The sequence below is a fragment of the Urocitellus parryii genome, chromosome 6 (genome assembly GCF_045843805.1).
Source record: "Urocitellus parryii isolate mUroPar1 chromosome 6, mUroPar1.hap1, whole genome shotgun sequence".
Taxonomy (NCBI): Eukaryota; Metazoa; Chordata; class Mammalia; order Rodentia; family Sciuridae; genus Urocitellus; species Urocitellus parryii.
The window spans coordinates 183,020,710-183,047,742 of NC_135536.1; the positions used below are offsets into that span (position 1 = coordinate 183,020,710).

General features: G+C 48.7%; 1 protein-coding gene across 2 annotated transcripts in view; it reads right to left on the minus strand.

Annotated features, from left to right (window-relative positions):
- The window catches only part of Ptprt (protein tyrosine phosphatase receptor type T), a 1,043,151-nt gene that overhangs the window by 50,704 nt on the left and 965,414 nt on the right, over positions 1-27,033 (minus strand). For both annotated transcript variants that reach the window (XM_026383218.2, XM_026383217.2), the window contains 2 exons: positions 20,833-21,023; positions 2,941-3,028 (listed from right to left, as the gene is read on the minus strand). In XM_026383218.2, the coding sequence (XP_026239003.1) occupies positions 2,941-3,028; positions 20,833-21,023 (279 nt within the window). The remainder of the gene's footprint in view (positions 1-2,940; positions 3,029-20,832; positions 21,024-27,033) is intronic.

Consider the following 27,033-nt stretch of genomic DNA (forward strand, 5'->3'; position numbering starts at 1 on the left):
ATATTGTGCCCCTTCTTCACCTGGCTGAGCTCTAGAGGTAGATCCTCAGACTTGGGCAAACATCGGGCTCACCTGGAGGGCTTCCAAAATACGAACGCTGGGCCCTGCCCCAGGCTCCTGATTCAGTAGACCTGGGGTGGAGGATGAGCATTTGAAGGAGTTCCCAGGTGCTCCAGATCCTCTGGCTTGGGCTCAGCCCATAGAAAGCAGTGACAGAGGAGTAGGCAGAGGGAGAACAGCCAGGTCAGGGTATTGTCCCTTGGTGGCTGCCATTGGTGGGGTCACCACAATGGCTGTCTTTCTTTCTCGGGGTCCTGGTCACCTCTCCCTGCAGCACCCTGTTTACCCCAGGTACTACACTTTCCCTTGCTAGGTCTCTTCTCCTGCATTGTGTCTGTAGAAAGGGTCTGCTGAGTATCTCCCCTCAAAATCCTCTCTGAGGGCACCATCTGTTTCCTGCTGGCATCTGGGGCTGATCCTGGAGGGGAGCCTCATTTTGTAAAGTCTGCCCCCGCCCCGTGAGCGCTTCCTCTTTGTGTCAGCCCCTTCCTGCTGGCCCAGGAAGCGCACACAGGGGATGCTTCAGCACACCTGAGCCCCAGTCTGGGCCCTGGAGCTACCTGAGAGCAAAGGACTCTTTGTTCTTATTCTCCATTCACTTCCTTAGCCTTTCACTTGTTTCCGTCCCCACCCCCTGGAAGCCCCACTGTCTCGATGGCTAAATTCTAAACAGAATCATTTGGAAGAAAGGGCCGGTTTCACCAAGGTTTCTCTCTCTGTTCATTTGCAGGCACAGCCCGCCCTCCCTTCCTCTAGAGTCTTTCCCGTTCTCCTCGGCCTGGGCCTTTGTCCTCCACTCTGGCCTCTCGGTGCTCTGGGTTCCTTAAGATGCTAATCACACCCGTTTTTCTTTCTTTTTTTCTTGAGCCAAGAATATTTCTATTTATCAAGGCATGGCAGGCTTGGCCTCAGGGAGGGACACATACAAGGGCAGGAACACTCCTTTCCCCGGGCTGCTTCTCTTTTACCTTTCTCATTTCAATTCCAGAACTCCCCCCTACTGCACTCCTCCCCTCCTTTTATGTTTCCCCTTTGTGTCTCGCTGCTTTCTGAGTCGGCTGGCTGATGGCTGACGGGGGCGCCCTACCTAGTGCAGATTGGCTCTGGCCCTGATCCTTTGCATCATTGACCTTCAAATGAGAAATGAGATTCAGGTTTATTTAAACCCAACAAAGTGGTATCATTTCGGTACTTAAATTCTCTCTGCCTCCACTTGGGTTTCCCCAGAAGTGGATGCCAGACTGAGATGCCAGGGCAAGCGGTTTCTTAGGAGGAACAGGGAACACCTGTAGGGAGGAGAGGGCCGCAGGGAGTGGGTGGGCTGTCAAGCCCTGTCACCAGGGTGGACCACTGCAGCCGAATCCCTGTGGGAACTCTGGAAAAGTCAGTGGCACAGCACTTCTGGGGATGGGCCAGGAAGCCGGGGATTTCATGCTTCTCAAGGGCACTGATTGGTCAGCGTGGGAGGGCTACCGGGTGCCTGGGCACAGCATCCTTCCCCTGCTATGGAGAAATCCCTGGGCAGAGATGCAGTGAGGGCAGAGCTCGGGTGAGACCAGGGGGCACTCAAGCAAAGAGGAGAGTGCACAGCACCAACAGCAAGAGCGAACCCTCCTCCAATGGCCTCACTCCTCTCCCCCAGTCCTGTCCCACATGCCCACCTGCCAGCCTCATGTGCTTAGGTGATGCTGAGCTGTGGGGACATATAACTTGGCTTCTGACCTTCGGCCCCCTAAAGTTTAGGCCTGGGGACGTGGCTATTCATGGTGCTCTGGTCATAGTTTTTGTTGTTGTTGTTGTTGTTTTCATGTTTGTGCAACATGCCTAGGAGGAAGACATTGTAAAAAAGATTTTACAGAGACTAAGGACTAGGGTTCTTGCTTAAGGTTGCAACCTATGATTTAGTGGACGCTGTCTAAACTCACAATCTGATAGAATGGAGATAAGACAGATAGTTTAGGGCACAGTGTTTCTGTGCACAAAAAAATAATGCTAGGGACTAGTCTGAGCAAGCAGCCACCTGACCACAGAGCAGAGACTGCATCTCCCAGTGCCCAGTGCAGTACCATTCAAAGGAGGCCTGCCCATCCTAAGTCTTAATACGTGTTCGCTGATGTTTGAATATCTCTTCCCAACACATCACTTGCAAGAAATCTTGCTGTCTGCATTGCTATCTTCCAAGAGACAAATTATAAATGTTTTCTGATTAGTTCCACCATTCATAGCCCATTCCTAAAATCAGCACAGGAAACAGCTAAGCTAAAACTTCTGCCTCTTTCTTCTTTTACAATCTGCCTGTGTCTTATTCTTTCTTTCTCCAAGTTTTTCTTAGGCCATGTCTAGACAGTCAAAGCAAAACAAAACAAAAACTCTAAACTGTGCTAGAAATAATATGTCACTCAGGATCCTATTTGTTCCCACGCTTTGGCTCAAATACCCCAAGATCTGAGACCAGAATGAGTTCCCCACACAATTGGCAAGATGTCCAAAGGTCCCGGGTGGCCACACTGAATCTGAATGGGCTGCTGTGGACTCCTGTTCTCATCAGAATACCTGCTCGGTGTTTGGTCTGAGATAACTTTGCTCCCCCTGGATTTAGGGTGTTTTGAAGGCTGTGCGTACCAATACTGGGTAGTGGCCATACTTGCATGTTACCCACGTGGGACCGTCAGTACTGGGGCAGCCTCTCTCTTTCTCTCCTCCCCCACAGGAGTATTGTCAATGCCTTTGTTCAGGCCTCATCATTCCTTGCACTAGTCTCTTGGCCCAGAGTTGGAAATATCATGGATTATTTTATAGCAAATTCTAGGCAAAGAACATTTTTTTTTTCCCCCTGAGTTCCCAAAGCCTGGTGCCTAGACATCCCAGAAGGGCACCTACAGGATATGATGTTCCCATATCGATTCTTGTTGCGGTTTCCATCTTCCTTGGCCGTGTCCCACGAAGCCGTCTGCCCCTCAGGTAAGGCCTACAACACAAAGACAGGTGGTTAGACAGGCCTGCGGCGAAGCACCTCCCAGGTGCAGATGAACAGCAGGGGGAAAGGAGAACCCCCTTGTGACGGGACACTCAGGGCAAAGGGCTGGGTGGCCTTGGATGGGGAGAACAGAGCCGCAGCTGTTCCGTAGACGCCTTTCCTTGTTCACTGACTTACACATGGTCGGTATCTTCAGTGTGTCATGAGCCTATTGCCCAGTCGGGAAATCGTTTGTTCATTTGATCATTTATTCATTCATATACCCAAAAGATACCGATTGGTCCCCTGAATATGTTCCGGGCCCGGCTCTAGGTACTAGGAGTACAGAGAATTAGACAGGTCCCCTGGAGCAAACCCACATCATGTTAGATAGTCAAAGTGCTATGAAGACAATACAGCAGGATGAAGGAAAGGAGGTGGGGAGTGGGAATCATGTCTGATCACGCAGGCCGGGAGGGCCTCTCCGAGAAGGTAACGTTTTCGTTCATTTTTTAATGATGGGAAAGTTCCAGCCACCCCCAGGAAAGTGGGAAGTGCTTTCCAGGCAGGAGGAAGAGCAGGTGGCAAGGCGGCTGCCAGGCAGCAACCAAATAACCACATTCAAGGACTAGAGTGAGGTCGGGGGACCAGGGGTCAGACCTTGGGGAGGGAATGGGAGAGTCCCGATTGATTCAGGCCTCCAAGTTCCTGGGTAACAAACGGAGTCCTGTTCTAAGTGTGATGGGAAAACGTGAAGGGGTTCTGAGCAGGTAAATCCCTCGTCCTGCTCCACAAAGTATACTGTGGCTCATGAGTGGACTCAGGCTCAAGGACGGCCCGGGGAGAATTAGGAAGATTCGTTAGGAACACATTGCATGTCTAGGTGAGAAATGTCGGTGCCTTGGACCCTTGGACAAGGCAGTCGCCGTAGGTGAGAAGAGTGACTGTTTTTAGGATATTGTTTCAGTTGAATATTGTTGACTTGGCCTGCCTCCGAAGTAGGCTCAGAGACAAGCAGTCTGTTGGGGACACCGTTCCAAGGATCCTGGTAGGAGAACAGGGAAAGGGAGACCATCAAGGGATGAAGCCAATTCAGGGCACATCAACAAACAAGCTGCCTCCATGTGCAACTGGACTTAACCCCGGGGGCACAGCTCATGTCCCAGAGTTGTCCCTCCAGAGATGAGATGTCTATCCATCAGTTCCCATCTACTACTGACTTAGAACAACTCTTGGGAACTCCCTAGAACTTCTACTAGGCACTATAGGCAAAATGTGCACATTGTTTTATTTGAGGAAGCCCTCAAGTGGAAAAAAAAATCAGGGGTATACAGAAGGAAGCCATCAGGGAGGTGTGCATGGGAACGGTGCATCTAGAGGGGACATGGAGGGATCCCCAGCACATCCACTATAGCCAGGGAGTGTGCAGGGAAGGGGAAGGAAGGCTGGTCCCTTGAATGCCAGGTTACAGAACTGAGCGGAGAAGATGTCACTTACTGACCTGGAGAAGCCTGGGAGGGAAATGGGATTGTGAGGCAGGAATGAAGTCTCGAGCTTTGGGTCCATAAAGTGCTTTTGGCAGTCCCGGCACTGAGGGCTGCGTACGTTCTAACAAGCTCAAATTAATAACATACTAATCATGGCTGCCAGGGTTGAGGTGTTGAGTAGAAAGCTGGACACAGAGGCCCAGAGCTTAGCGGGAGAGAGGAGATAGGAGCCGTCCATTAGTTTAAGAGGGTGGCAGCCACAGAGAAGACAGACAAGCGGACGAACCCCTGGGATGACTTAGCAGAGTTATGAGCCAAGTGGTCTGGAGTAAAGGGGAGGTGCGGAGGTGCAGGGCTGCGGCCAGTTGTTTTATGGAGAGGGAGGTTGGGTGCAGGAGAGAGTGGGAACGGCTTTAGAATACCAACAGCAGCATGAAGGTCAGGCCATGCTCTGACTACTGTGTCCACCCTGCCTTGGGTGGAACAGACTGAATGTCCTGCTCATGGCCCCTGCATTGCTTCTGAGATGGGATTGGCAACTGCTTCAGCCTGTACAGTTTCTGTTAGCAGTGCTGGGAGCAGACCGTCACTTGGGAACACACCAGCCTGGTCTTTGCCCATCTACTTCTCGGTAGGCTCATCTTAAGCAAGGAGTAACATTGACCAGACTGGACAGGAATATAGCAATGTAGAGGGCCATGCTAGGAGCAGGCAGGGCCACTCCTGTGGGAAGACCAGGGCTTGTGTACAGTGCTACCCTTCTTGTTTCCATGCTTCTGGGTTAAGACAAGCTGGGGAGGTCTTTTTCTAGAGCAGGGGTTGCAAGCTTTTTCTGTAACAAGCCAGATGGTAAGTCTCTGTTGCCAAGATTCGAACATCTACATCTGGGTGTGACAAAGTGTTCTGGAGAGAGGACAGGGTTTGCCTTCCACGTGCAGCGCTTATCACTTATTATTAATTACTCTCCTCTCCTTTCTCCTCCTCCTCCTCCTCCTCTGGCTCTTCATTTAAAAAGACTGCTACCTTGCACCCCTCTTGCCGTTGGCTTAGGATATCTCTAGACCACAAACGCTTCTTGCTTCTGCACCTAATTCCTGGAACTCAGATTCTAGCCCCTGGCCTTCTTCTCTCACCCCAACCAGGTGCTCCAGCTCCCCTCAGGTGACCTGCCAGGTCTACTGCTGTGTGCCAGCCTTAGTGGCAGCACCGGGTTTCTTGATGTTCGAGCTGATGCATTCCCTGTCTCTGTGATAAAAACTGACTGTTCATCCCGACACATTCCCCCAGAGCGGTGTAAAGCCAAGGGCGGCAGGCTCTGGTTTTTCCATACTAATATCTTGGGGGGGAAAAATACAAACCGTTGTTCTGTGTACCCAGTATATGCCAGGGTTGGCATTACAGTGACCTTAAGATCTCTTGATGGCTGCATAGTAGAATTACTCAGGGAGGCCTTCAGACTCCCAAGGTCAAGGCCTTACCCCAGGTGGACAGGGAAGAAAGGCTCAGGTGGGTCACAGCCCTGGATGGTGTTTACAGTTCCCCAAGTAATTCTAATGTGCAGCCACAGTTCTTGCAAATGGTTAATTTCCCTGGAGAAATACTTTACCACGAGTCTCCTCTTTGGTTTCGCTGGCTTTTGTCCCCTCCAAGCCACCCTCCACTGTAATCAGAGAGATCTTTCCAAAATGAGGATAGAACTCAGTGACTCCCTGGTTATTGTCTTCAGGATAAAATCCAAACTCTTTGATAACAAGTCTTTTATACCTTCACCCCAAGGGTGCCTCCAGTCCCACTTTTTGCCCTTATTTTGATGGGTCGATTACGAGGTATCCCAACCATTCCTGGGGGAAGACCAGGGCTTGTGTACAGTGCTACCTTTCTTGTTTCCATTCTTCTGGGTGAAGACAAGCTCTTCTGTGACTTGATGCATGCTTTCTCTACCTGAATCTGCCTGGCAAACTCCTACGTATCCTTCAAAACTCAGTGCAAGCAGCTTCTCCTGTGTGAAAACTGTTCATCCTTCCTCACGGCATCCCCCCAGCTCGAGTTGGCTCCTTCTGTTATTAGGTGGATATCTTTGCATCGAATCATCTAAATGCTTGTCTCCCAACCTGGTCATGGGCTTCTCCTGGGAAAGAATCTTATTCATGATCAAATCTCCAGGACCCAATGCTGGCTCTGCAATTTATATGTGCTCAAAGGATCCATTTGGAATGAATGAATGAATGAAATAATTAGGTAGAGATCCTGGAATCTCACAGGTGCATGTGACCTTGGAAATCATCTCTCTGTGTTTCTGTTTATGTGCCTTTCAGGCATCTGATAAGTTGATGCACAGCATCTATCCCTTGGACACCCTGAGTGGCAGAAGGCTCACCACCTCCCAAAGTCTCCTGCCTCTCTTTTGAGCAGAGCATGGCCCCAATTTCTTTACTTTGCCTTCCTGTGCCCCATAAGGCCTCACAGAACAAGCATGGACCCTCTGTTCTGTGATACTGAAGAGATTGGATGAAGTCCCTCCTGCCACTCCCAGAGTCCTTGGATGATCCTCTGAACATCAAGGCCATGCCCTCTGGGACACACCCCAGCAGGCACACAGCCATCCCCTGACACAGCCCAGGAGCCCCTATCTCCCTGTCCTGGGGGCTGAAGGGGACCCAGGGGGCCTGGGGACTGTGATATGTTGACAGAGGCAAAGAGGCAGTGCCTGATGGAGCCGCCCAGGGGGCCTTGGTAATGACCCCTAATTGGCAGGCTTTGATCACACATCTATCTCCCTTCCTAGGGAGCGTCAACCTAATAGGGGATAATCTCTTCAAGGAAAAAGAATCTGAGGGGGTGAAAGTAGGAAAGGAAGACTCATCTCCATCTTCAAAGTGAGCGAGCCAGGGGCATTATTTTTACATTAGTGGCTAGTTACAGTAGATTGACCAGGGAATGGTGGCAGTCATTAGGAGCTAATCACATTCTTTTGAAACCAAAATTGCCACCTCATTATACTCATCCATTATCAATCTCTTCTCTCCTTCTCTCATCCCTTCCTCCTCAGCCAGCGCTATTTTTACTTTTCTCTCCAAGTGTGGAAATGTTTCCTACTCTCCAGCGTTGCTTTCCTGAGCGGTCACTCTTTTTTTTTAGTCCAAAAGGTGCATTTGGGGGTGTCCTTGTCCCTGGAGAGCTGAGCTCCAGTATTCACAGAATCCCCAAAAGTCGGATTTGGAAGGGTCTTTCGAGAAAAATCTGAGCTCCTTTATAGGTCTGCAAAGTGGGGTCCAGAGGCAGGAAATGACCTGCCCAGCAACACCCAACCTTGCGGCTCCCACTGGCTCCTTTCTCCCACAGACACCACCTGACTGATGGCACCAGGGCTGGGTGAGGTCTAGGGACAATGGCAGGTGGATGTGACAGACATAATCTAGGATTTGTTCCAACCCTGGGAGGAGCAAACACACAGACCATTGTTGGCCATGGGTGCTGTGGAGGCAGGGAGCAGGGTGCCAGGGCAGACAGGGCCAGGGGCCACTTGAACAGGGGGGCACGGGCAGGATTCCTTAAAAAGGTGAGATCTGAGGGCTGGGGACAGAGGTTCAGTCCCCAGCACCACACACACACACACACACACGCACACACACACACACACACACGCACACACACACACACACACACGTGATATCTGAGGAGGAGAAAAGCAGCCCCTGCCCCTGGGGAGCTGGTCTCGCACTCAAAGCCAGGTCTTGGTGCTCTGCGCTGATCACAGTGTCACAGAACACAGCCTGAGACGAGGCGGCTCTGAGAGCATGATGGAGGGAGAGGAAAGCAAGAACACTCTGTGGTCACAGCTCAGCAAGGACAGCCATGTGGGCTCTGTCCAAGCCAAAATATTACCAGGCATCCCCCACCCACGCTGGCTGATGTGAGTGCCCAGTGCGTCTTTGCCAGTCGGCCTCCCTTCCCACAGTTAATATCAGGATGCCCGACCACGCCACTTCCTGTGGTGTCCATTCTGGAATGGCACCTCGCATTCTCAAACTCTCTTGCACATCACTCATCACAGCCCCTGTCCTATGGGTCCTTTATTCCTTTTGTTGGGGGCGGGATACCAGGGATTGAACTCAGGGGCCCTCAACCACTGAGCCACATCCCCAGCCCTATTTTGTATTTTATTCAGAGACAGGGTCTCACTGAGTTGCTTAGCACCTCACCATTGCTGAAGCTGGCTTTGAACTCAGGATCCTCCTGCCTCAGCCTCCCGAGCTGCTCGGATTATAGGCACGCACCACGGCGCCTGGCTTCCTATGGGTCCTTTCTGACACCCTCTTCCTCAAATGCCCTCAGTTCCCTGAGGAACTCACTGCACAAGTAACACCCCCCACCTGCCCAACCCCAGGTGTGTTCCTGCTGCTGTGTGGCTGGTGCATTGAGCTGAAAACCGAAGGATGAGCAGGAGCCAGCTGGCGTGGCCAGGGCTGGGAAGGAACATCTCAGGCGGAGGCAGGAGCAGGTGCAGAGCCCCGGAGGGAGGGAGGCCATTGTGTTCTAGAACTTGAAGGGGGACTCCCCAGAGCAGAGGTGAGTGGGTGGGGGACACAGAATGTGGATTGAGAGGTGGGCTGGGTGCTCAGTCCAGGTCTCCCAGACCCCAGGCCAGAACCCGAGTGTTACTTTAAGTCAGTGGAAGCGCTCCGGACGCATTTTAAAGACAGCCGAGCCAGCGCCAGCTTCACGATACAGGGCTGGGAACGCTTGTCCCTGGAGGCCTCCCGTCATCCTCGTGGACAAGCCTCATGGATTTCAGGATGGAGTGATCACCTGGTGCCTACGACAGAGTGACACCCTGTGGCTCCAACCCACGCTCCCGGCCACAAAGCTCAGGCTCCCTGAGCTAGTGGGAGGCTCAGGGGCCATGACCACAAGCCACAGGCTCCCTACTCCCACAGGCGACCCACCTCCTTCTCCCCACGTAGAACCTGGGTTCCTAGCTAGAACTGAGGGTACCCCCCATGTCCTCTTGGCTGGGTCCTCCCACCTGTTGGGTTGGCCCTGCCGAGTGAAGAGGGTCTCCTTCTCTGGAGCTAAGCCTTTCTGAGCAGTGACCCGCATGGCGAGACGTCAGAACACAGGGCTTCCAAGAAGAGCTCCCCTCCTCCCTGAGGCCAAGGCCTGCCTGTCCACTTCGCTTACCCGACTGCCCCACTATCTGCAGCAGGCCCTGTCAGCTACAGAGCCTCCCTTCTCTCCCCTGGCTCGACTGCCTCCGTGGAGATAATTGGATGTGATATGCCCCGGGGTGCAGCAAAACCAGGCCGGGGGATTGCTGATCAGGCAGTTCTGGGCAGATGCTTCAGGGCACCGTGAGGGCCCATCTCCTCGGTGAGCTGTCCAGCCCACCAGGATTTTCCCTGCCTCTGTCCACTGCTGTACTCTGTGCAGGTGAGACTCCAGAGTCTTCACCAAGGAGTCTCCCCGTACCCAGGACCGTCATTCATTTTTCTTGTCAAAAAAAATACTTTTTGCACACTAACTACACCCATGAATCAGGGGACAGGCAGGGCTTTGCAGAAGGCAAGCAGACTGCAGTGTTCGGATATTTTTACTGAAAATCGTTTTACCACTCTAGGTCTCAGTGAATTTTTCTGAAAACACCTTAGAGAACAATACACCCTTCAGGTGAGGGGTGGGGAGGGATTAAACTCCATCAGGGTGGCAAGAGGAACTTCTCTGGCTGATGGAACGCTTAGGTATCCTGATCACGTTGGTGTTCACAGGATTCTGTGCCTTTGTTCAAACCCATGTCATGGTGCACCCCTTAAAAATAAAATTTAAAGTATCTAAATATTAAAAAAAATGAAAAGATAACACAACATGAAGGATTGTGTGATGATTACTGATAATGTGAGATAGTGCCCAGGCAGGCACCAGGCAGAAGCACACAGTAGGTGTTCAGCGACTCTTCTGTCCCATGCCTTCCCAAGGGTGTGACCTTGAGTGTTTGTGGACTACTCCAGAGGGTACTCTGTACCCATTGAAATGAAATGTCCAGTTGATTGTCCCAAGAGCAATGTTGGAACTCTGCCATGTCCATCTTGGTTTGTCTCAGACTAAAGTGGTTCCTGGGGTGCAGAACTTTCCATTTTAAAACTGGATCATTCAGGGGAAACTGGGGCAAGTTGGCTACTCTAGGTATAGGAACATCGTAGATGTATCTACAGACATAATATCCATGAAGAGGAAGAGAGTTTCGTGATCTATTGGGAATCTAAGGTGTGCTCTCAATAGAGGTCCATGAGATCATTCAACAACCACATTTGCTGGAGTCTGTGGTCATGGTAGATGGTAAGGGCCACCATGGACAGCTGTATAGGTTGTGGCCAACTCAAGGACACCATATCTAAGGAAGCACTCTGTACCTGGCATTCATTGTAGATATCAATATATATCACAAACATTCTCTGGAAAGTGACAGTCCGGTTCCTGGAGACAAGTGCACCTTCGGCTATTTCACTCCAATGTGCTGTATGAGTTAGAATGGCCTTGTCAGAGGCCAGACTCGCCACAAATGATACCTTCTGTCCTGAAAAGCACATGCCTGCCTTAGGGATTATAAATGTGGGCAGAGAAGGCAGGAGAGGATGACTAATGGCTTCTACTCTGAGTGGCATCAGGAGAGCAAATATTATTGCGTACCATGTCACTAAATAGACAGTAATTTATGAGTTCGGCTGGTAAAGCTAAGTAGAAAATCAGATTGCGGCAAGATGGCGGTATTTGTCTGTGACAGGGCTCGGATAGAGGCAGAACCGTTGAGTGCATGTCAGTGTTTGGAGCCACAATGCAGTCTTCAAAAGTCCCACTGAAAAGCCAACAGGTTACTTTTAAATGACAGGTTTTTTGGCCAGTGATCCTCAAACTTTGGCAGGCATCCAGATTTCTTAGAGAATTTGGTAGAATTCAGAGGCTCAGGCCCTACCTCGCATCAGCAAGCCCATGGCTTGGTGTCTGGCAACAGCTCAGAGGCTGATCTCGGAGGCTGAGACTCAACCCACAGGGTAAAGGGAGAGCGGGAGTCTTTCTGGGTTGGGTCTCTTTCTTCAAGAGATGTTGCCTTTCTCTGGATAGAATTGTTCTTTTCTAAAATGTATTTTATTATCCATTGACAAGGTACCTGCTTATGGGATACAGTGTGACATTCAACACACAGATACAATGTTTCATAATCAGATCAGGGTCATTGCAATATCTATCACCTCAGACCTATCATTTCTTTGTGCTGGGAATAGTCAAAATCCTCTCCACTGGCTGTTAGATATATGATTAATTGCTGTCGACTCTAGTTATCCTGCTGTGCTAGGGAATGTTGGAAATTATTCTTCCTAGCCAACTGCACCCTGTGCCCATTGCCCATCCATCCCTCCCCCAAGCCTTTGCCAAGGCTCTGATCACCACTGTTCTATTCTCTACATCTTCAATATCAACTTTTTGGATTCCACATACCAGTGAGAATCTGTGGTATTTATCTTTCTGTGCCTGAATTATTTAATTTAACCTAGTGTTCTTCAGTTTCATCCTTATTACTGCAAATGACTCTTTCACTTTGCATGGATGAGTAGTATTCCACTGAACATATGTACCACATTTTCTTTACCCACTCGTGTATTCATGGACACCAAGGTTGGTTCCTTGTCTTGGCTATTGCAAACAGTGCTGCAGTAAGAATGTGAGTACAGATGTCTCTTCAATACACTGATTCCAGTTTCTGGGATACATACCCAGTAGTAGGATAGCTGGATTGTGTGGTAGTTCTATTTCTAGTTTTTTGAAGAGCCTCCATACTATTTTACACAATGGCTGCACTAATTTGCGTTTCCACCAACGGTGTACGAGAGTTCCTCATTTTTCTGTCTCTTCTTCCGGCATTTGTCATTTTATTGCCTTTTGGATAACAGTCCTTCTAATTGGGGTGAGGAGAGAGCTCACTGCGGTTGTGATTTGCATTTTGGATGGACCTCTTCCTAATCACTTAAAAGTTTCTCACCAGCACTTTATAACTCAATTAACATTTCATATTTATCTGCTATTTCCCTGGTGCTTCAGGGAAGAGAAATGAGTAAGGCTATCCTTGCTTTCAAGCTTACGGGGGAAGCTCACACGAGGGTCCCGTGTCCCTTGAAGCTCAGAGCCCAGGATCTAGGTGGTTTCCCCAGCATAGGTTTCTGCTCATTACCGCCAGTCCCTGTGGGATGCGAGAAATTCCATGTGGCTATTTCTGGGCCCACAACTCTTATTAAACTTGAAATACCAGGGATCAGAGGTATGGATTGTCCGAGGTCACGAAGACGACCTTGTTAACTCTGCTCCGGGACACTGCAAGGGGTGTAGGAGTCCCATTTTTCTCTCTAGCTCCATCCCTTTTCACTGATGCCCTTGCAAGCCCTGGCTGCAGCATTTCACTTTTCCATGCTCCTGAGGCTTTGTGCGTGTGCCCTCCTCTCTCTGCTCACGCGCTCTCCCTCTGCCTCATTCCCTTCTTGTCTTCAACTCAATGGTCTTATCTTCTGTGAAGCTTCGGATGATCTTGACAATAAGGAGGGACCCAAAGTGAAAATAAGCAACAACCACCATCTGCCTATTCCCTCATCTGTGCGTCTCTACGGAATTTTAACTGGAGTTTTGTTCCTGAATTACGTAGTATAGTGAGGTCACGCGCTTCCTTTAAAGGAAAGTCTTTGTTTTCTTAGCTACTTGAGTGACTAGAATAGTGTAAGGTACACAATAGGTACTTAATTAATGTTTCTGGCCAGGTGAGTGCTTAAAGTGAAGCATATACCATCAGGCTTCAAAAGTCCATGCTAACAAGTAGTTCAGAGAGGATGAAACTGGGCCCCAGAAGAGAGAGTCTTGCCCAAGGCCACTCAGAATCTCAGGAGAGGGTGGAGCACCAAGGTATAGTCTCATGGTCAGGGGTTCTCCTGTGACATCCCTTGAAAATTGCCCACTCAGGTTCCTGTTTTAAATAGGGAAAGTCCTGTCTGCTGGACTTTTAACAGGACTAGAAGTAGCATGATGAAGATCCGCTAAGAGGAGAGGCCTGAGTTCACTGTGTCTCCCACGGGAGCTCTTTCCCTAGCCTGAAACCACGTGGGTTACAGATGCTTTCTGGCCACTCTCTGAAGAAGGCCCATTTTCTTCTTATTTAATCCAGGGGAGGTGAAATAAAATGAGCAGATGGAGCCTGGGTCTTCCATTTTGGTCATGATGAGTTTCCAGGGTTGAAGAACAGCCATGATTTTCCCATTCATGATTTGGGCACCTGCCACCAATTTCTCACGCTCCTCCCAGAACCACTCTCTTCTGCAAATTGAGAACTGGACCGTAATCCCTGTGGGGTCACCTGCAGGGGGATGCTCCTTGACTCCATTACCAATGGAGAAGAAAGAATGTGGAGGGGGGAAGCAGGGGTGTTCTCTGCCCCTGCTCAGGCACCTCTGGGCAGAGAAGGGGGTGCATCTGCAAGGTTACACCCCATCAGGAGGCTGCCTGCCGCCATCATCCACAGGCGACCAAGAGCAAGATGGCAGCCTCGCCCCTCCACAGCCATCCACATGGCGTGTCCGCCCAGAGCTGGAAAGTGAACAAATGTTTGCTCTTCATTAGGCGGCATCATATTCCTCACAGCTGTTCCTTGTTGCCTTAAATAGTCCTAATGGAGCTATAATAACCAGACACCTTCTGGTCGCCCTACTGGGCTCGTTCCATTCATTACGATGACAGGCTGTCCGCTTTGGACTGGGATTAACATGCTTCCTTCCTCCTCTTTATCATGAAGTCACCTCTTCCTGTGCTGCCTCATCTTCCCCAAACCTGCTGCTCTTCATGATGGTTGGGCTCACAGGGCCCCCAGACAACCCCGTTCTCCAGCCCACATCTGTGAGCATGAGGTGACACACAGAGGGTGTGGGTTTTGTAACCGGGAAAGGTGGGGGATATTTGGGGCTGGGAGAAGTAAGATGGGCAAGAGTTTAGATCACGTCATACCCCTGGACTTGAATGTGGCTGGGATCCATCATCCAGGGTGGATTTGAGGGTCAGTAAGTAGAGCAGGCCAGACGATAGTTCTGTGGACACAGACGCGGCACATGCTGGGGACTGCATGCGTGTCCTTAGACCAGTGGCTCTCAGCTTTAAGAGCATGTTGTCATCAACTGGAGAGCTTAGAGAACACTGATCCCTGGGTCTCAGGCCTCGTGATTTTGATTTAATTAGCCTGAAATGTGGCCTGGGCTTCGGTGTTTTTAAAACTTCCTGCCCAGTGATTCCGATATTCAGTCAAGACCAAAAACCCCTGACCAAGACCCAGATCCTCAGGCAGGTGAAGTTGATTTGCCTTACTTAGGTCTCCTAGAGTTCTCAGGAGCCTAAAGACCTCAGACAATCACAGTGGCTAGAACTTGAGATTTGACCATGCGGGTTCTAGCCCGAGAGTAGGGCTAGAACCCTACTGGCCTGGCCAATAGATTCCTCTTTAGATTCTTAGAATGTCATTGACAGAAGGGATCTCTGGATCACCTGGACCCCTTAACCTCATTTGTAAATACAGAACTGAGGCCCAGATACTAGAAGGGACCCTCCCTTAGATCAACCAGAAACTCAAGGAAAGCCACAGAACTCGAATCCAGGCATTTTGATTCTCAATTCAGGACGATTCATGTTATTAATTCATGTTAATTAAGTTCAAGTTGAACTTAAAATATATATCGAGACACTCAAGTTTTCATGCCAAAGAGAACAAGCTGATTTTATGGTGCTACATGCAGAGAGCGTGTGTGGGCTTGTCTGGGCTCTGAGCCCAGTCTCCTGCTGTGGACAGTCCTCTCTTTTCCTTGAATTACTGTCCTGGCTGCCTACCTGCCTCGGGTATCTCTGCCCTGATCTCCAACAGATTGAAAATGCAAATCTTCTTTTAAAATCTTGCTCCCCTCTATGGCCCCTGTGGCTCCCAGAATAAAACCCCAATTCCTGAGCCTGCCAAATGCTGCCCTAGCCCCTCAGGCGGCCCCTGCTCACCACTTCGGCCCCCTCTCCCTCCAAGCTCCCTACCAAATCTCATACATCAAGCAGTTTCAGATTCTCCTACCTCAACCCGCTGCACACATGCTCATGTTGTAGCTGGTTCTCGTTCCTCTGCCCTGAAAATCCTTCCTTTCTGTCTTTGGCTATTCTTATTTTTTGAGTTTTGGTTGAGGCTCTGTGTCTTCCAGAAAGTCTCTGCCTATCTACCTTCCTGTTAGGCCTAATGCACCTACCCCTCCACAGTCATCTAATTCTGGCTAGACCTCTATCACGGTATTTTGTCAAGAAATTAAAACCATCAGTTTTATGTGCCTGCTTCTGAGAGCAGGCTCCAAGTTCCCCAGCAGGCGAGGCCTCTGCTTCTTGCATTTCCTGTTTCTAGAACCCCCATACAGTGCATCTTCCTTAAAGTTGAAATTCTGAAAAGTTTGTCCCTTGGTCCTTTTTACATGCATGGTGACCTCATCCTGTCATGTGACTTTAATACTATCAGTATGCCAAGGATTCCCAAAATTTGCTCTCCAGCTAGGCTTCCTTCCCAATTCCAAACCCACAAAGCCAACTCCTGCGGTCTACACTAAGGCATTTAGTCTACACTGCAAGCTCGGTTCACACTGAGCTCCCGATGGCTCCAACTCTGTGCCACTGAAGTTTTCCATCTCTGTTGATGGCAAGTCCGCCTTCCAGTGGCTCAGGCACCAGCTCTGGAGCCACTCTGGGCTCTTTGACTCACGTGCTCTTGTTAGGAAATCTTGTTGGCTCTATCTTTAACATAGACGCAGACTCCAGCCGTTGTTTGCCAGCCCTCCGCCGTGCCTGGCCCATGTCACTGTGGTCTCTACTTGGGTCACTGCAGTGACCTGGCCATTGGCCTCCCTGCTTTTATCCTTGCTTCCCCCCCTGCCCTGTTCTCAACAGGGTGGTTAGAAAAGCCTTTCAACAGAAAGATCATTAGCTCTGAAACTCTGCAGAGTCTTTCCATTCCACTCAGAGCAAAAGCCCAAGTCTTTACAATGGCTTCTAGTGCACGATGGCAGCAGAGGCCTCTTTATTTCAGTTTAATTTTCTATTGCCTTTACCTTGCTTCCTCTACTCCTACCAGCCCCGCCTCTTGGCTTCTGCTCCTGCAGGCCAGGCATGACCTGGAATTCTTGTCTGGCTTCCACCATCATCTCATTAAGGGCTGCCCTTCCACCCCGTTGAGCAGTGGGACCTCCTTCACTTGGTGTTCCTGGGGCACACTGTGTCCCTTTCTTTCTCTGCTCTTTCTTTTCCCATGGTAGCTGTGGCAGGCTGTGTTATGCAGCGATCATATTTTCCAACATCTTCTATTTTGTATCTTCTTCTAGAATCTGGCCACCAGCTCTTCTCATCAAGAGATGGAGTCTGGTTCTCCTCTCCTAGAATGGAGGAAGTCTCTACTTGCTTACAAGTAGATAGAATGTGCTAGGAATGGTGCAGTGCCAAGTTCAAGTCTAAGTCACAAAACGTGTTGCATTTTTTAACCTTGTCAGCTGGGAGGCTCCATTCTAGCTATGAGCCATCATGTTAAAGTCCACCTATGGTGAGGCTACCATGCTGTCAGGAAGCCCCGGCCACCTGAAGGGGCCATGTGTAAATATTCCAGTGGCCTACATCAGCCTGGGAATGAGGACACTTTTGGAAGATTTCAGCCCCCCAGCCTTGGAGCCTTCCCAGTCAAGGATCTGACATTACAGATTGGAGACAGATTCTGCTGTCTAAATTCCTAACCCATACAACCAATGACTGCAATAAATCAATTATTTTATTTGCTCAGTTTGAGAAGTTTGTAACACAGCAAGTTGTATTTTTCACTGACACACTACATTCTCTAATATACATATTTTTAAAATTCGTGGTTATTTCCTAATTCCCTTGGAAAAGAATATCAGCTTCGTGAGGGCATGGATGTTTTCTGTGTTCACCATCGTATGGCAAATATGCAGAATGGTCCTTGGAGATAGTAAATATTTATCAAACAAATGTGTAAGTGATCATGCCACTGAATTAAATTTTAGAAGACACAGCTCACAGAAGCTGGGAGATGCCTAAGATGTCAACTTGTCAAACCCACTCATTTGTACAGAAAAACAGAGTAGGATGGGTCAGTGGGAAGCCACAGACTACACTGAGCAGGTCAGTACGAGAGCCACGCTGGCAGCCTGGGAGTCTTTTATCTATAACAGGATGCTGAGTCTCCATACAGATCTGTGACTTGTGCTCAGGATAAATCCTAGATATCACGGGAACCTTTATAGTCAGAGCAAAACCCAGTCGAACTCCAACAATGTGAACTTTCACAGTGTAGAAACTAGCACAGGTTCATTAAGTGAAGTTTCCAACTAACACTCAGTTACTCAGAAAATGCAGTTAACTAGAAGCTAGGCATTCTACTAGGCTGATTAATATAATTTGAACTAATTGAGGGCAAGGGTAGTCTCCTTAGAGATAATTTGGGTTGAGGTTCAAATGATGAAACAACACGTATTGTTCACTTCACGGTAAGAGAAGTTCATTTCTGTGCTAGAAAGTTGTGAAGATGTGAAGAGGGGTAAAGAAGAGATTTTTGAAAGGCAATCTACCCCACAGAGATAGGTGCTTTTAAAAAACATTCTGAGAATGAGATCAAATTATGTTATGTGCACATGCAAATATGGCATAATGAATCCCACTGTTGGGTATAATTACAATGTACCAATAAAAAATAAACAAATGAAGAAAAAAAGGAAAAAAATTAACATTCTGAAAAGAGATGTACCCAAGTACTCAAGTGCATTTGTAATTCTGTTATCAAAATTTAGATTACAAATATGATTTGTACAGAATATGTGTTTATTAGCCTTTACCTGGGTGAACTCTGTTCTGAGAAACCACATATCTTCCTTAGTACTATTTGAAACTTTAAGATGAATTAATATGACAAATGACTTGCCACACCATCATAACACTGAATAAGTCTCTGCAAACAACACAGCATCTTCCTGACATTGACTCAATAAAGAGATTTGCATACATGTATATAAATGTGCACAGGCGGATTCCTTATTTCAACATGAAGGTGGGGCATTCATCTCTCTGGGAAACAAGACCTAGGAATGGGAGGTGATGAGATCATCTCCTTCAACTCTTATTCTAACAATCTTCCAAAACTTGTATACTGAGTATATAAAAAATGTCATCTTACTTAGACCATATTTGAAATTAACCGCTGGTTCTCCCAAGCTGGTAATTACTCACATCGTTGACATAAATGTTTTTGTTCTCATAAATATGTCAAACGTGTCCCTTGCCACCATGTTTTATATTCTCATAAAGTTTTAGGAGCAGACAGGTCCTTAGGAATCACCTTATCCAAACTCTTCATTCAACCCATAAAGAATTTTAAAAGTCAGATAGCAAAATGATATGCTAAGATCACACAGTTTACCGTATTAGAATCCAGCTGTCTGGACTCCAATTTCAGCTCAATTTCATGACCTCACATGACTTCAGAAATATTGCTTTGTAAGCTCTTTCTCTGAATATAGCCCGAGAGATAAACTTAGTCTGCATTACCAAGATAATGCCGAATGTGTGGAGTTTGAGCCAATGAGTGTTCACTGCACCCAGAGAAACTGAACTGAACATATCTGGGACACACACTGCATGTGACTAACAAAGAAAGGAAGAAAGAAAGAAAAAGAAAGAAAGAAAGAAAGAAAGAAAGAAAGAAAGAAAGAAAGAAAGAAAGAAAGAAAGAAAGAAAGAAAAGAGAAAAAAGAAGAGAGGAAGGAAAGAGAAAGAAAGGGAAGAAAAGAAAAAGCAAGCAAACAAGAAAAAAAATGAGGTCATCTCTGACTCAGAGCTTGGCCCACAGAAGATGCTCAAGGGATTGAGAAGGAAGGAGGAGAGGGAGAGAGAGGAAAGATGAGTGAAGAATCCAGCTGGATGCAGCTGGATTCCCCCAGCAGCAGGAGAGGTGAAGAATCCCTCTTGGGGAGTGAGCTGCTCTTTGGTTCAGGAAAACATCTTAATGAGTTTTTCCTTCTGTTTTGTTTTACTTTCTGTTTAAGGAAGGTGAGGTCTAATGGGCAAGGTCAAACGGGAAGGAGACAAAGAAAGCTAACTTGTTCTGCATGATAAAGAAAATGTGGGAGTCTTTCTTTGGATGCTGGGGAGATGGTGGTTTGAAGAGTGGATAGAGACCTGTCAGGCCACGAACTGGAAGAAAGTTCCAGTGAAGTGATTGTTGAGAGCCACGACACCTGGCCTTTGCCAGAGGGAATGTTTGAAAGGTGAGGCCAGCGAACCATTGAGATGATGATTTGAGTTAAGCTGTATATAACTGCTGTGATGCTGGATTGATTGTATTGTATATTTGACCTTTACTGTCGGGCAATGGGGCGGCTCTTGTTGCCTCCTCGCTGCTGCTTTGGAGTTCTCAAGCTACTTTGGAGTTCTCGCTGGGATTCCTAGAGGGTTCGCATTGGTTGGGAAAGGTCCGGAGGAGGGATTTCCGGTTGGTGTGGTGTGTGCCTGGAGGAGCCACGTGGGTGGTGCTGGTGGAATCCGGAAATAAAGTTTGTTCCTGCTTGAGTGGCTCGTGATTTGTGCCCAGCCAGACTGCGGCAAGTGATGGCTAAGGAACTTAGAAGAACCAGAGACACTTGCTGCACTTTGCGGCAGTCCTTGTGCGTTATTCCCCAAGCTGCAGTAATGAGCCCCACCTGCGTGCAAGTCCTTGGTGTTAGAGATGCTTTGGGAGCAAAGAAAGGGATGCCTAATGCAGGGGTGGGGAGGAGGTGACAGCAGTCACCAGAGGTGAGGCTTCACTTCAGCTGGGAGTAGGGAGGTCAGCACAGGAGCATGGACACTGGGCCAGAGGTGACCGGGGCAACCGGCATGCCAGAAATCACTGGCAGGAGAGATCTGCTGGCTTTTATACAACATGTGGGAAGGAGGCTCAAAGCATTGTATCTTTATATGAAAGGTGTGACTTGGAAGTGTAGACATGTTGTAGCTAATTGGCTTATGAGAGTGAGAGAGAGAGAGAGCAAGAGAGAATGAAAAAGGAAAGTGGAAGGAGATATCAGGATCTCTTAGCACGGCACTTTTCAAATTTAACACCTCTCCTAACAGGCCTTTCCACCACGGTCCCGAGGGCCGCTGCTGCTGGTGGGGCCCACACTTGCAGAAGCAAGGCTTTAGCACCCAGGTCAGCCTGTGAGCCACGGGAAGTCTCCCCTCAGGCTGCCCTCTTACCTCGTATTCCTCCTTGAACCCGTAGCCCTGGCCTCTCTTCATCTGGGTGATGTGCTGCAGCAGGTCGGCCACCCGGATGGCGGGCTGGAACTGGTCCCTGGGGTAGCTCATCTCCACGGGGTCGCAGGTCCGGTAGGGGTGAGTCTGGATGGTGAGGGTGGGCTGGGACAGCTCCCCGCGGCTGCCATCTGCTTCAAAGAGAAGACGGGGAGCAGGCCATCACCTGGGGGACATTGTTCTCTGTCCTCCCTGCTTCCCCTGGTGTGGCCTGAGGGGGACAAAGGGACCTAACTGGGGACTCGACTGCTCAGGAGATGCAGGCTGTGGGGGAGACTCATAACCTAAAACAACAAACGAACTAACGCACACGGCTACCGTGGTTCATGCCAACCGCAAGGGTGCATCTGGATAGCGGGAAGACAGAGTTCCAGGTTGCCTGTCATCCCATCCTGTCCTAGTCCTTCCTCTAGGTGTCAGAGTGGGCTGTGGCCAAGCCAAAATATTGGGGTACTCTTCTGTTTAGGAAGCAGGGTGCCTACCAATAGTCTGCGATGCCTACCTGCAGGTGAGGAGAGCCCCTGGTGCCTGCAGACAGGAGCCCCGGGTTGTGTCTCCCCCAGGATGGTGAGGGTGGGCTGGGACAGTTCCCCACGGCTGCCATAGGCACCTTTCTCCTTCTTCCCTGTGCCCTGATTTCTCTACTAGTTAGTTTCCTCTGGTGTTGGGGTTTTTAGCCCTGGTACCCTCCTGACCTGCGGGAGAGATGGGGAGAGCTCGCCCCCACCAGATGGAGCCAAGAAAGGAGAGGGCCAACTAGAATGTGCTAGGAATGGTGCAGTGCCAAGTTCAAGTCTAAGTCACAAAAAGTGATGCATTTTTTAACCTTGTCAGCTGGGAGGCTCAGCTGGGAGGCCCTCCCTCGCCGTTGGACAATCAGACACGTCAGGGAGACCAGTCAAAGCAGGAGCTTGTTTATTGAGAAAACACACACAGCTAATATAACGTACAGGAGCCAATCAGGATAAAGGTCAGCAGAGCGGGGGAGTTCACGTGTACACCCATCCTGCAGGCAGTAATGGGTGACACGAGCTATCCACGAGGGCGGAAGGGTTCTGAGCCTATTCTAGGGGTGTTCTGATTTTTTGTCACAACCCACGGTAACGCCTTCTGGATGACCACCGGGTGCCATTTTAGCCACATGTGGGAGGCTCCAAGCCCGGGAAGCGGGTAGCAGCCAGCAAGTTAGGTTTCCTCTTCTGATGCAACATGCCCCACATGTTACATCATGCCCTACACTCTGGACTGTACCCTGGGAGGAATTGGAGAGTCTTGGACCCCCAGGAGCTAGTAGTGTCCCTGACACTCCAGCTATAGGCTCTGCAACAGCAACCACCATCTTCCTATCATCGAGTTTCCCCCTTAACACTGCTGGTCCATGAATGTCCCCGATCACCTTGCAGGGAAGGCAGCTGAACCTCTTCCTTAGTCCTGCCAGCTGCTCCCTCCTACCTAGATCCTATGCCTCATGTCCTTCATAAAACCTCTCCTCGATACGAGTTCTACCCCCTCCCATAAGAATCTTTACACCCAACGAGTTGCTGTAACTACCACCTGTTAGTGTGATCACTCTCAGGCTGGGTTTGAATTCCTCTGTTCCCTTGGATGTAGTTTCTGGCCCCCCCAGCTTCTCTCCAGGCAGCCCTGCCAGCCTTTCAGTTCATCTTCCCCATAACCATCGAGGCTGGGTCCCGCCAGCTCCTCTCACACATGGACAGTCTCTGCCCTGGGCCTTCCCATTTGAGGTGTGCATGAGGTGAGAGCTGCCAGACGTGGCCGTCCTGTGTCTCACCCAGGTGTTTCCAGTCACGGTGAGGCACCGGCATGGCCATCCCGAGGCCTGGGCCCCACGCAGTCCCTGGGAAGCTGAGCTTGTACTCCTGATTTTCTGCCATTTGTCTCATCAAAAGCCGTGTTCCCTCAGCTTTGCCTGTCATGTCACAATGACCCATCAGACACAGACTGTGTGGACGTTCACTCCAGCAAGCTGCTCCTGGTAAGGAAGGGGTGGTGGAGGGGACTGTGTGGCCTGCAGGGTCACCAGCTGGTCCCCAGTTGCTTCATACTTTCTAGTTTTAGCCCTAAAATCCCAGTATCCTGGGAATCCCTCCGTCCTGGGCAACAGAGAGTGGTTTGCCACCCTCAGGCTTCACCTACGTCTGGGGATGGAGTGGGGAATGCATTTCTCATCTTCCCATCCCTCTGCCTGTCCCCTCCTATTCACTCTCCAGGGAGGAGGGGCGACTCATTTGATTGGTCTGAGCTTGAGATATCAATTGGGTCATACCTAATAATAAGCACGTGGTGTTACCATGAGCCTAGTGTGGTCTCTCAAGCTCCCGGATTTAATGTGGCCAGTAAACACGACCAAGGTAAAGCTGGCCCTTTGCACCAGGCTTGATGTGTGCACACCTGTAATCCCAGTGGCTCAGGAGGCTAAGGCGGCAGGATTGTAGGTTCAAGGTTATTAGCCTCAGCAACTGAGTGAGGCCTTCAGCATCTTAGCGAGACCCTGTCTCAAAATAAAAATAAAAAAGAGGCCTGGGGCATGGCAGGGGTTCAACACCCCTCTGTATTAAAAAAAAAAAAGAAGAAGAAGAAGCTGGCCCTATGAGTTCAGCCCAATCAACCCTGGTGTGCCAACACAAAGATCTTGAGGACACAAGTTTACACACAAAGAAGGGCCTAGGTGAGACATTAGCAAAACCTCCCTGGCTGCACCGCTTAATTTTTCTCCTGGGATTTTAGGTAGTAGGTAGACACATCTTCACTGGCATGGCTTAAATGTGATGCTTGGAAAATATGGGGCTGCTTCCCTTCTCCTTTGCAACCTCATGAGCACCAGTCAGACTTCACGAGAAGCCACTCTGTGCCAAGGGCTGGTGGGCAGAGTTGATGCAGAGAGATAACGAGTCCAGCCTCAGGGCTTGATGGTCTCATAGGGAAAACGATGAGCAGGACCATCTGAAGTGGGTGTACAGGGCCCGAGAGGTGGACACAAGAGGTAGGAACAGAGGTTGATAATGGATTTCAAGCCGCTGGCAATGCTGTAAGAGACCACGCGAAGGCAGAGCCAGAAACACGGTGAACACGTGGACTCCAGAAGCCAGTGTGAAGCCGTTAAAGGGCTGGAAGAAAAACCCCTTTCTTTAAAGACTCACACTTTTTCTCGTAGGTGTCCTAGCTGTCATGGATCTAAGATGTGCTTCCAGTGAATATCACACCCGCGATGGTGTGATGAGGTTGGGGATGCAGTGGGAAGGCGAGCCTGAGCTTGAAACTCATCCCCCAGGTCCTGGGGCGTGGGCTGCACAGGAGACTGGCTGCCCGGCAGAGGCAGGCTTCCTAGGCATGGGCACCTGGCAATTTTTGCAAGATGCTAAATGTTTCCAAAACCCAATAGCTATCAATATGGATATTTTCCCTAAACACATTGCTAGACAGACTGTAAACTTGGTGTCAGCAAAACCAACACTGGAATGGAAAATAAATGCTGTTTGAAATGTAACAACTTGTGTTGCCGTAACATTTGTAATAATGTGAATGCCAGTGCTAATGACGCTATGAAGACTCGGAACCAAGGGATTTTCAAGGTTTATTAATTCAACTCGTTGGACTCCCTTCTCCAATGTATCTTAGCTCACCTATTCCCTTATTAACCTCTGATAATGCACAAGTGATGCCTTTTATCACAGCCCATTTCACCAGCCGCTCTATACTTAATTTTCCATCATTAGGTTTAATGAAAACCCAATTTCACAATTCACTTCTCTCAGGAACCTACAAGTAATGCTACGTTTTTATCAGGCCCAATTAAAAAACGTTATGATGTTCCTATTCGAGAGGGAGCCTTAAAACTAATGTGCGCTTCTGCCGCTAATTCAACAAGGGCGCTGGAATTCGCAAGATGCTCATAAAACGTAACTCAAACCAGCTGGCCCAGGGAGAGGACATTTTTCATTTTTTTCCCCCCCTCACCAGACCCTTCATTTTCATGCTTCCCGTTTATGGGTCTTGCGTGTTTATTTATCACATAATAATATTTTGGATTTCTTTTGCGCTCTTTATATGGCTACTGCCTAAGCCTGCGAATTCCCCTGCAGTATGTCTTGTGACTGCCTGGGAGGAGATTGTGGGGTGGGCCAGGGGGATTCTGGTGACCAGATTGAGATTTGGGGTCACCACGGTCTTTTTCTCAGCTAGCTTCTCTTCCTCCTTCCTTAGGAACCTGGCTTTGACACCCTCTCCTTTCTCTGAGAGCCCCCTGCTACCAGCCATTCGCTAGGAATTGCCACTCTGCCTGGTTAACAAACGCATCCTGAGCACCTGTATTGTACAGAGCACCATGTTAGGAGATGTTTACACATGGGCAGGGGGAGGAAGGTGTGTTCCAGGAGAGATAAGCATGCCACAGCCCTCCAAGGTGGAGAGGGGAGATAAGTCATGCATGAACAGGCCGACAAAGGTATCTTGGGAGATAGCAGGATGAAGTGCCACAGCATCCTGCACCGTGGAAACCCTGCCCAAGCTTCAGGTATTCACGGTCCACCTCTGTGCCTCTCGCCATCTCTCTGCACAACCCAGAGCAGCACCGTCTGATAGAGCTTCCTGTGACGATGGAAGTGTCTGTGCCCCTTCTCTGTGGTGTGGTAGCCACTAACTCTCTGTGGCTACTGGGCATCTGAAGTGTGGCAAACGTGACAAAAGGACTGAATTTTACATTTTGTTTGATTTTAATTCATTTCAGTTGAAATATCCACCTGTGGTGTGTGGCCCCTGCACTCGTAGCACAGATGTAGAGAGAGGGACAGAGAGTGAGATGGAGCTCTGGGGTCAGACAGTGGGACAAAGACGTTTGACAGCAGCACTGACTGTGGATATGTATTGCAAGCCACCTATGTAATTCGAAATATTCTTGTGGCAACATGAAGTGAGTTGAAAAGAACATGTGAATTAATTCCAATACATTTTATTTAATACAATATGTCCAAAATAATATTTCAACAATCAATATAAAATTATGAATGCTGTATTTTATATTCCTTATTCATGAAAAGGCTTTTGAAATCCAATGTGTATTTTAAGCATAGAGAGTATTTCTGTTCAGACTAGTCATATCCCCAAGGCTCAGAAGACACAGGTGACTAATGGTGGCCGTATAGGATGATGTAGGTGCACACAGACTTATTCAGAGCCAGTTCTAAAAAGGGCTAATTTAGAGCTCAAATTAACTCTAAATTAAGAGTCCCCAGCCCAGCACACTGCGCCCACACGGAGAGGCCCACTGTACCTGCACTTTTGTTTCCTTTTCATCCAAGTGTGGCTCCACAGCCCAACATCAAGGTACCTATAGGTTTGATACTGCCACTGCCACCAAAGTGGGACATCACTGCTTCCATCTAGGGACAATAATCAGGACCTGGTAAAATGTCACCAAGGACCCTGTGGGACTGGTTGCACCAGAGGTATCTCTACTTGGGGTACTAACAGTCATCATCCTGTTGCTGAGGGAGCCTTGCATGGGGTAGCTTCTATCTTGTTTCTCCTGCTAACAGCCAACTTCTTTGGATTACCTTTTCACCAGACATATAATAACTATATTTTTATATCCTACCTCATAAACATCACAGCCTATTCCTCCCACCATTAGAAACTGTAAATCATTATGCAAACCCTACTGACTATATGGTAGAAGACAACCAAATTCATCATTTCTGTACACACCAACAAATCTATAAATGCCAAAATAGAAGCTAATTGACTGCATAACCAATATGGCTGCATATTGGTTACGTTGGGGGAAGTAATATTGATATCCCTCTTAAAGGTGAAGTATTGGTAGCATGTAGGGACACTATAAGACAATAGGGTTGAAGCTGCAATACCTCAGATCTACACGGCAAGAGAGGAAGACACATAGACATCATTAAAAACAAGGGAGGAAAGTGCACCAAACAAACCAAGAATAGAATCCATAGATAGCACAACTGATGAAATGTCAGGGAAGGAGTTCAGAATGTACATAATTAAAATGATCTGGGAATTAAAGAATGACCTAAGTGAGCAAATACAGGTAAAAACTGATTACTCCAACAAAGAAATAAGAGAGCAAATACAGGAAGCAAAAGATTACTTTAAGAAAGA